We start from the raw sequence: 11,167 nt of genomic DNA on the forward strand, positions 1-11,167 counted from the left end.
CAGCTTGTCACCTTTCTAAAGAGTCATCAGTTCATCACATAAGCCTTGCATTTGATACAGTTTGACAATTTCAATCTCTCCCAGTGCAATATCTTCAGTAGTGAGCAAAGATCCACTGATAGTTGTTTTGAACTTTTGCATCTGGTTTGCAACAATCTCAGTTTTCCTTTCATGACTCAGTCTCCCACTTGCTTGTAATGTGAGTAATTTGCGATGTACACTCAGTTTGTGGAGCAGTTGTTTCAACTTCATCATCCAGGAAACTGCTCTTGTTAATCTGTGCCATTCTGAATAATGACAAATGAGCTTGTTAAGTGTATTCTCATATGCATTTGTAGCATTCGCACTCACTGCAGCTTTAACTTCAACAACATCTTTCTGTATCTTCTTTGATATCAGGTGAAACTGGCCAGTGTTTCTCATCTTTCTTCAAAAAATCTGGCCCACCAGTCCAGTCCTGACACTTTATGAATGTGTCTGCATTCATGCCTCTGGATGCATGGTCGGCTGGATTCAGCTCAGAGTTCACATACATCCACTGACAGTGGATTTAATCAGTGTTTTAATGGAGACACTCTGGACTTCCCAATGATGAATGAACAGTGAACTGAACCCTTTTTGTTTTTAATGAGAAGGTAGGTGACAACTCCATAACCTTTCTCACTCGCGTCTGCAAAGTGGTGCATTTGTGCAGATGTGACTTTTCCAAAACCAACTGGTTTTAGACATCTGTCCAATGTGAAACCATGAAGTTTTGCAAGATCCAAAATCCACTTTTGTGACTTTTGAGCCAGGTCAGCAGGGATATCTTAATCCCAGGAGACTTTCCTGCCACACAGCTCCTGCAGGATCATTTTAGCTGGAAGGATGACAGGTGACAAAAACCCTAACGGGTCATATACAGCACTTACAAATGACAGGATGCCACGTCTAGTTTATGGTGTATTCTTTGCATTAATTCTGACCTTGAAAACATCTGACTCTCTACACCAGTTCACTCCAAGGACTCTTCCGTCAGGTAATGCATCATGATCAAGGTCCAAATCTTTAACCTCTTTTGCTCTTTCTGACTCAGGAATGGAGGCTAGAACAGTCCTGCTATTACTCATCCATTTTGTAAGATGAAATCCTCCACTCTCACACAGTGCTGTCAAGTCTCTGACCACATCAACTGCTTGCACTGCAAAAAAGGAATTTCAAGAAAGTAAAAAAAGCCTTGTATCAAGAAAATAAGTCTTATTTTTTTGCCCAAAAAGAATATTAATCTTGTCAAGCATGTTTTGATTAGAAAAATTATCTCATTTTAAGAAAGTATGCCTTACTTTTTCTTGTTAAGATATACCAGCTAATTTTGAGCTAGAATGAACCAGAAACAGAGTATAAAAATGTTTTACAATAAAACCCAGTGCAGTGACAAGATTATTTGCCTTATTTTAAGAGTAAGACCATTTGCACAACTTCTCAATTTAAGAATGCCATGAAACAAGGACAATTAAAGGTTTATTATTATTATTATTATTATTATTATTATTATTATTATTATTTTCATTGCAGGGCAGAACCTGCTGCTTCATATCTAACATATTAAGATGACAGCAGACTGGTCTATACAACACACAACATAATACAAATAACCATGCTGAATGAAAACTGCATGGCCCATAAACAAAACAAAATGAAAAAATGGCCAAAATGATATGACCCTTGACTCAATTGCATCCTGAATCACAAAAGAACATGCAGTATCCTGCAGCATCGGCATCTGACTGCTAATTGATTGTTCATCTGAAGAAGAAAGAATCATGAAACAACAAAATTGACGGTCAAGAAGCACAGTTTGTGGCAAACACATTAAACAGTGCGCCTTTTACAGTCCATCAGATGAGGCTCTGTGTAGCCCAAGCACATCTCCCAGATAATATTTTGTAGGGACATATGTCACATCCTTGTGAGTATAACTATAATATGGAGTGAAATCTACCAGATTATCAGATGCTATGAGTTCAGTTGCTTGTGCCATGTTTGGAATCTCTATTGTATATGCCATGTAATTTCCATCATAGCGAACAGTAGTATGCTGCTGCAACTCAAAACAATATAATGATGAGTTAATTACATAGATATTGCTCACAAGTCCAAACTCAGGTAAATCATTGGAATTAACAGCAGTTACAAGTAATGTCTTCTCCCGTATATATTTATTACCATTTAGATTAATCCATTTTACAGACACTGCATTGTCTATGTCATCAGTTCCAAGGAAAGCCCTTGTTTTTTCTTTCAAATACGACATGTTGTGTATTTCTGAAGTTGGTCCCAACGCACACTCGTTAAAAAAAATTGGGTGTTCAGAATAACTTACATTTTGACAACATTCATACATTTGATTATGCCTTATTAAAGACTTGCAAAGTATTAAAGTATTAAGTCTTTTCAACTTGCTAATTGTCTGTAGACCAATGACAGGAGCAAACAAAATTTTAACAATTTCTATGAGTTCAAGAATTATTTTGTAGTATTCAGTATCTTTAGCTGTATCAATAAGAAATGGCAATATCTTTAGTAGAACAATCATTTGGCCTGAGGATTGCTTCAATTTATTATCACTTGAAGCTAATGTGCTGTAAGCTATAGGGCTTGGTTTGTCTTTGACATCAAGTGGAGAGTAGGGAAATCCAGTTAATGCAGTATTGAGAACATCCAAGTCTAGTTGACCTAAAAGAACTAACTGTTTTAACACACACTTTATTTCTAATGGAGCAATGCCTTCAAGAAATCATTTCCCCCGTTTTTAGCCTGAGTTAACTAGCTGGAGTCCGACCTGCGTTTGCCCCTGCTCTGTCTGAACCGTCTGAACCATGACCTGGTGATACGTCCTGGTTATTGCTCACACCATAATTCAGTGTCTTATGACGGCAGAAACGACTTGCCATTTATCAATTATCACATGAGTGTGCCTCGATTTTAATAATTATAAAGTAATATAAACTTATTTAGATGAATATAATTTGTATAAATGCAAAATAAACTCATTTAGGCTGAGTGCCCACCCCCGCTCCCTCTTGGAAGATGGTACAATCCACCCTGTCGCGCTTTTTTTTTTTTTTTTTCTCGCTTGGAGTCCGTTGCAATTTGAATTAGGCCTACACAGCAGCTATTCCGGAGGTCACCTGCTGCTACTCGAAATGTATTATTCTCAAACATCGATTGTGGATGGATATCAGAGTCAAAAGATGGACAAACTGGACGAGGTTGCAATTGCCACACTCAGAGGTATGCTACAGGGGTTACTTTTATGTTGTGCTGGCGTTGTTTACCTATCTTAACGATTTGTGGATTTGCTAATGGGCTAAAGTTTAGCAGCTTATCTACATCAAAAAACCGGCTGGTGTTGCATTATGATTCCCATCTAGAAATAGGTTAAGTCTAATTAAGCTTTGGGTCCATGTTGTTAATATTAGGGGCTGTAAATGCTGAAAAATGCCTGGTTGTAAAATGTTAAGGGTTAATTGATTAAGCAGTGCACATGCCCAGGCAGGAGCCGGAGCCGTTGGAGCTCTTTTGCGCGCACAGGACCCCGGTTCAAGTCTTGCCACTGACTCGGTGTTTGTTACCTTGGCAACCCCCTCCCCCTCTCCCCCGCACAATAAGTACAAGGCGCCTGAGTTTAATCTGTATGCTAACGCATTTGTTTAAAGGTGCCATTTGTGGTGCCAATTGTCTATCAAGCTTTACAATATTAACTGACATGAAATGTGAATGCATTTTATCTAGCAAGGCTCTATTGTCACTCTTACTGTAGTTTGCATGGCTTCAATATATGTACCGGTAATTTATAAATGCTGTCAAATTCACTCACTGCTCTTGAAGTAAAAATAGGAAAAATTTGTAAAATGTCCAAACAGTGCTTATTGTACAAGGGGTGTTGGCAAAATGTCCTCACCTGCTATGTTAAAATCTGAGGGAATTCAATGATAACCTTTGTTTCTTGGCCCTGACTGTAACTGTTCTATATTCCAGCTGCTAATATTGGAGAAGACTTACTCCACTCGCTTTCCCGAGACGACATCAAAGACCTCTTTCCTGGTCCTGAAAATTTCTTGAGGCGGCGGGCTATATGGCTTGTTGTAAATAAAGATGAAAAGGTCAGGTTTGTCTTTCACAGTACAACAGAACTGTTTAACAGTACAACATTTTTCCAATATCACAGTTTAAATCTGGTTCATATACATAAATATGTCATTTGTTTAGACATTTCTGCTTTGAGTCCATTTCAACAGTGGATATAAAATAAAAAAGTGCTTTTTTAATCCCCAAAATGATAATGCTTGAACTAACAAGTAAGAACATACTATGACAAAGTTACTCAATAAATGTTTGTGTCAATGTGTTTTAGGTGGATACTGTTCCCGAAATTCAGCAATCACCCCCCACTGGAGGCAGTGACCTTTCAAAAGAGGAGGCCAATACTTCTAAATTTGTGACTATGTCAAACCCAGAATACATAGTCTTCACAGACAGTGAGCTTGAACAGGTGCGACGCTCCTACTTTGAACAGAAACGGCTGGGGACCGAGCACAATGTGACCCTATCCAAGGAGCTCTTCTGCCGACTCATAAGAAACACTATGACTAACATGATCTCCATCGCAAGAGCCACAGAGGACTCCAGATACCCCACCAAACATGAGGTGAATGCCATGGCAAAGCGACTGGTGGATTACTATCCAATGATAAAAGACAGGTCATCAAACAATGAGTGGGTGAGTAGATTTTGTCACTTTTGCTTGTTGCTGGTATGATGTTAATACTGAGATTTCTGTTCATACAGTGCTAAATCGTGACAGAAAGTTCAAATGGAGCAAGACATTGCCGAAAGATATAATTAGAATATAAGAAAGTTTGAGCCTATTGTCATTTTTTTTAATGTTAACTATATATGCCTCGCAGGAGCATGTTGCCAAAAAGCTCATGAAGAGACTCTCAAATGTCAGAAGTCCAAAGAAGGCCAAAGGTCCTCCTTCCAAGAAACCACGACAAGAAGTCAGTTCAGACGTTGCAACTACTGACTATGATGGAGATTCCAGTACATCCACCATTATTCTGGAACGGTCACCTGTTAGTCCCATGGGCATCCCAGTAGATCTGTCACCTAGAACCAGCACCCCAGCGCAGAACCGGAACAGCAGTGATGAAGAATGTATGTATCTTATTACATTTAATTTGTCAGTTTTACTTGTTAGTTTGGAAATCTCATGTCCCCTTTCCACCATAACGTTCGTGTAATGTCTTCAGCTTGTTCAGTTGACATCATGGACAGCCAGACAATCCAAGCAAGACACTACAAGACCCTCCAAGAAATGTACAAGTCCAAAAAGCCAAACAAAGCTGCGGTAACTCATTTGCTGAACATGGAATTTGAGTCTCGAAGACGCTTCATCACCTCTGATGTTTTAAAGGAGCAAGACAGAGCAACAAAGATTCTAGAGGCTTACCCTTGTTTCAGAGAACTGGATCATGTAAGTAATGTTGTTGGGTTTTTTTTTTTGAAGAAGTCATCAGAATGTACTTTTTTTCAGTTTTTTTTTCTTTATCTGAATCTATTTTTCAGGTGCTGGATGAGCTGCAGCGAATCATCCAACCGACCAACTCCCAGTACATATCAGAGATGCAGAACAGATGGAAAACCTTCTAGTCAAAGGTCCAGTTTTATGGAGTTATGAAGAAGGCCATGAAGCCTCCTAAAACTTTGAATGGAGGTGAAGTCACAATACATTGACTTGTTCATTTTATATAATAATTAGAGATAGACCGATATGGTTTTTTCAGGGCCGATACCGATTATTAGTAGTCAAGGAGGCCGATAACCGATATTTGGAGCCGATATTCATTTGCAGTAAAAGGGAAAATATTGGCCTTGATGCAGTTATATTATGTCTTAAGTCTTGAACAGCAATATCCTGCTCCTCTCTACAAGAAACTGTCAAAGACAGCTTCAGGACACACTTCATCTAACAATATGTCATTTTCTGCTGCTTGGGATCTCAATCAACACAAAAAAAAGGTAGAGTAAAATAACTTGGTAGTTAAACAGCCATTATTGCCCTACAGTTTTCTCTCAGACGGTGCTTTGCTGTCGGTTTCTGCAGCTTCTCATGTGGCACACACACACACACACACACACACACACACACACTTCTTTATTAATTAACTTTTAACTTTAGTTTTCTTAATTCTCTAGCCATCCCCTCAACGTGCTTCCCTGCAGTAAAACTAACTGAATTTTACTCACACACACACACTTCTTACTTTGATCACTGACTATTTCCCTATCAATATTATCAGCATCCTTGTTTCAAGTGATTAAACCGTTAAAAACACTAAATAGCCTGCAGCATCTTCTCTTTAATAATCAGTGTTTATCATAGGAACAGACAGCTGCCGCTAACGTATTGGGCCTCAGAGTAACGTCGTGAGTTGTAGAGTTTCGCTACAGTCTGCTGAGCGTCCAGAGCCAGGAGGAGAAAGCGGACCGGTGGGGCTACCGGCGGGCTACGTTACTATCACGGACTATTTCCATATCGATATTATCAGCAACCTTGTTTCGAGTGATTAACAAGCACGTCTGGAGGGACTGCGAGCGGAGAGGAGAAAAAGTTTTGCCGAACGGAACCGGCGCTGTTCCTGGGGGCTCGGTTTCGAAGGTAAGTTAAGGCAGCAGACTCTCCTGAAATTGTAATTAACATCCCAGTCCTCTACACTCAACTAGTAACATGACTGTGAGCCCATTAACGTTATATAAACATAAGCGGCAGCTCTGCTCGCTCGCAGTCCCTCCAGACGTGCGTGTTAATCACTCGAAACAAGGTTGCTGATAATATCGATATGGAAATAGTCCGTGATAGTAGAAGTCTGTGTGTGAGAGAGAGAGAGAGTAAAAACCTAATGAACTCAATTCAGTCCAGTTTTGTTGCAGGGAAGCACGTTGAGGTGAAGGCTGATTAGCATTAGCGTAACGTTAGCCCACCGGTCCGCTTGGCTCTACACGCTCAGCAGACTGTAGCGAAACTCTACAACTCACGTGAGCACTGTGCATGCACAGCTTTCACTGCTGATTGGCTGTTACCTGTGCGTGTAACCAGAGCTTGTAACCACTCAGATGGTGCTGTGGGTGGGACAATGCTGGAGACAGAGTAGCGACAGCAGACAGAGAGGTGCGGCTGCATCAGAGCCAAAATAACCCAGTTTTAAATTGATCTCTTATCGGCCGTCGGATTATAAAAAAGGCCGATGCCGATATGCGTCAAAATGCCGGATATCGGCGCCGATAATCGGCCCGGCCGATAATCGGCCCGGCCGATAATCAGTCTATCCCTAATAATAATGTCTCGTAATTATTTGTTATGTTAAAGTTATTTATGGTACCACCTTGTATTGTCCCTTTTCCATTAAACCAGTGGAGCATATCACAGCTGTCTTCAGAGCCATGCCACTGCTCTTTCCGTCCAGCACTTTGCCACCGAAGAAACTGGGCTCAAGCAGCGAGGCTCTTTTCCATGTCCTAGCGGTGAGATTTACAGACTTACTGAAACATTTCATAATATATGTTACAGTTTTTCAGGCATACATTTTATATTAGGTTTAGTTACTTTGAGATAAACTTTTATCATTTCAAAAGCTCCAAAGGGGAAGTGTTTTCCATAGTGTACTTAATGTAGTACTAACATCATTGGAACTAGCTGTGCATTCAGCATTTGCAGTGGGCTTAATGCTGAGGGGTTACTGTGACTGTTTGTTTTAAAGTACAATATGATTTCACTAATGTCCTAGTCCAGGTCTTAAGTTTATGTTACTTGTGTAGGAGATACACTAATAATAAATGTAATTTATTAATTACTGGATTAATAAAACACTCGTTAATGGGGCACCACCTCCGTTATTTTGTCTATTTGAATAATCCGGAGGTAATTAATCAAATTCGACTGGACAAGTTTAACTTGTATCAATTCTAATCAATTTCAGATCAATTTATTCATCTCATATATGAAGAAGTGAATTCTACACATATCCATCGGTTCTCCACATTAAAAACAAACCTGCACAGACAACGACATACGGTTAAATATGTTTATTGACTAAATAATTCAGGTTAAATAAATGAAATGGCAATTTAAATGAATAACACTGGTAACAAGAAATATGAAATAACTAAGTCATGGGTTATTAGTGGAATATTGGCTGATGGTGAGATCATGGGTTAGGTTGAAGCATTTAAAGATTACGGGAGTAATTTTTAATACTAACGAGACCCTAACCGAATTTCTCTTAAGCTAAAAGATCAGAACCAGAGCCATATACACCATCTCATGTATCATGTGTGAATCCAGCTGTTGTGAGTGATGGAGAGCCTACTTTCTCAGCCGAGTTGCGGGGCCGCGGCAGCGGATTCCCTCGGGTGATTTGCGACTCTAGCTGGCGGTCCGATGGCCGGGGTCAGCTCGTCCGGTATCAGTCGGTTGGGCACCTCGGTCCGTTGTCTTAGGAAGAGGGCAGCTGGTCCCGTACCGATCCGGTGCAGATCTTGGCTCAATGCCCAGCGGGATGATACCGCTAGCGAGCGCTGGGGGCTTGTCACAGAGTCTGTCTTTCGTTGGAAACCGCTTGCACGGTCTCGGACACAGCAAGTTGCTGTGTCGTGATGATGATTGTGATAAAGATGTTCTTCTTCGTTTCTTCGAGTGGTTCTCAGGCTCTGACTTTGTAAACTAGATTTAACTTCTTGAATAAAATAACTGAGGATGATACGTTGATCAGGCGGATCTTCCGTTGTTAGTTAATGCAAGGTAATCTAAATTAAGTTCACTTCTTCAAAAGCGGGTTACGATACTTAACGGTATAAAACAAATTAAAACAGAACTTCGTTCTGGTACAAACTTAATAAAAGAAGCTAATCAATACTGCGAAAAATATAAAATGAGAAAAATCAACGCGTGAGCACTTCTGATGAGATCGCTGTCTTGGAGCGTGTTTCAAAGTAAAGTGAAGAGCTTCAAAATAAGTTACAAAAGAAAAACTTAAACAAAAATTAAAACTGAACTAAAAACAAAAACTGTAAAAACTGAAAAACAAAAAAACTGTAAACTGACCCGAGAGACGTGATCTCTCCGTTTTATTACTTGCAAATCGAGGCGTGTCTAGGCGGGGCTTACCGGCTTTTGTCTCCAAGATTTAAACGTTACAAAACAGTGCTTCACCTTCTCACAGATTCTCACCATGGCTCAATAGATGTACTTTGTCTATCATGAAAAGGATTATGACGTGATTAAACATTAATTATACATATTCAGCTTAATACTTGTTAAAACAAAGACATATCAGAGTCATTTACTGGTTATAACCATGAACATATTAAACAGAATATTTCTCGTCCAACTGTATCAGGACTCACCATCAGGAGGTGCTGTGGTTCCACCGAACACAGTACAGATTAAACATTAAAATTTGATCTCAGTCAATCTTAATCGTAGAGAAACGGGAGAAAGATCAGTTTTATGAGCTTCTCTTACTGTTTCTTAATATGTTAGAAATAAGATTGTGAGATACTGACTTAATGGTTAATTAGAAATGGTCTGAAATCTGGAAGAATACAGAGGCCATTTGAATGGAATGTGAGCCAGATAGCATCCAGATGTGTCATAAATTAAAGAAGACAGAGTAACAGCATAGAAAAACACGTCAGAAGGTGTCCGATGTCCACTCTGTGAATGTTTGTGGATCGGAAGTCATAGAGACAGAGAGTTCAGAAATGGGAGAGAAAGTTCATCCACAGGCTTTGGGTTGTAAATTAATTACAACTGTCCTCATTTGAAGTCTTTATGGTCCAGGAGAACACTATCCTCTCTGCCAGGAGATAAGATGGTCAGCCTGGAAGACGCCTCCTTCCTGTAAATCTTCTTCATCCAGATGAAAAGGGTTAACAACAAAAACAGGCCTCAATATAATGCAGAGGCGATGGACAGAGGTTCCTACACTTGCAATGTTTTTTCTAATCTTCTTGATTTATTTGTGTCATCTAGACTTCTGAGGATCCTAATGGTTTCATGCAGCAGCGACCCCTGTCTTCTCCGGTTCTGCTCGTTTCTGAGGACAACTGTATGATCGCCATCGGAAAAACACCTGTGACCACCTTCACCATAGACAGACTTAATGAGGGACTTCTCTACGTCATGGCATATTACTATGCCCTGCACATGACCTACCCCAAGTGCATTTCTACACTACTGTCAGTACTGCAGACAGAGGTACTTCAAGATTCAATTCATGAGCAGGATTTGACCCCTCACTACAAAAAAGCGATGGGTGAGTGGAAGTCATTCAGTGAGTGAGTCCCTTCGTCCATCACTCTGCCCCACTCTTCCTGTTGTAAGTATTTCAAAGAAAGATGATGTTCTGTTTAAAAAAAAAGTTCATCACAGTTAGACACATTTGTTGGTGAGATTGAAAACCTTTCCTGTGGGATAATATGCTGCAAAGCAGCTGCAACATGGTGTTTATTGCTGTAGTATGCTGCTACAATAACTGATGGGTTTTTTTGATAGTGAGGTTCAAATCAAAACTGGCTTTTCAATCTGTTAGATTATGATAGCTCTGGAATGTGGAAGTTGTCCTTTTTTGGATGTTGAGTTGAGCAATTGTATTGCAAAGTTAATAAAAAAATATTAAATGAGAAAGTTTTGGTGTCTTGATTTAAGACATCACTTATATTTGTTATGCTGTTTTAAGAAATGATGTCTTATTTTAACTACTTTTATGCTCATTATCAATCCCAGATTAAGGTGTCAATTCTTAAATTTAATTTAGTCAAGAGACTTAAATTCTAATTTTAAGTAACTTAATCTTAAATTAGTGTTTTTTTCATTGCTTGTTTTAGAAGAATTCGGGTTAATTTAAGATTTTCTGTCTAGTTTAAAGTCTCATTTTAGTCTTTCAGAGCCAAGAATTTTGGGCTTATTTTAAGAAATCTTGTCAAGCGAAAAAAGCTTACCCCATTGGCAGATTTTTTTGCTTGATATAGGATGATTTGATTGAATATAAGAATTTTTTGCTTCTTTCTAGAAGGGCTGTTTTTGCAGTGTGGGTTTCATCTGACACTGACAAAAGGCAGTCAT

The 11,167-nt window shown here is 39.4% G+C and overlaps 1 protein-coding gene across 1 annotated transcript; it reads left to right on the forward strand.

Annotated features, from left to right (window-relative positions):
* The first annotated feature begins 3,193 nt into the window (after positions 1–3,193).
* Positions 3,194–10,729, forward strand: LOC140992130 (uncharacterized). The gene is made up of 8 exons (XM_073462394.1): positions 3,194–3,273; positions 4,021–4,145; positions 4,397–4,762; positions 4,950–5,199; positions 5,295–5,518; positions 5,611–5,758; positions 7,457–7,566; positions 10,076–10,729. The coding sequence occupies exons 1-6, from the start codon at positions 3,234–3,236 to the stop codon at positions 5,692–5,694; spliced, it is 1,089 nt and encodes a 362-aa protein (XP_073318495.1). The 5' UTR covers positions 3,194–3,233; the 3' UTR covers positions 5,695–5,758; positions 7,457–7,566; positions 10,076–10,729.
* The last annotated feature ends 438 nt before the right edge of the window (positions 10,730–11,167 follow it).

This window comes from Pagrus major, chromosome 24 (genome assembly GCF_040436345.1).
Source record: "Pagrus major chromosome 24, Pma_NU_1.0".
Classification (NCBI taxonomy): Eukaryota; Metazoa; Chordata; class Actinopteri; order Spariformes; family Sparidae; genus Pagrus; species Pagrus major.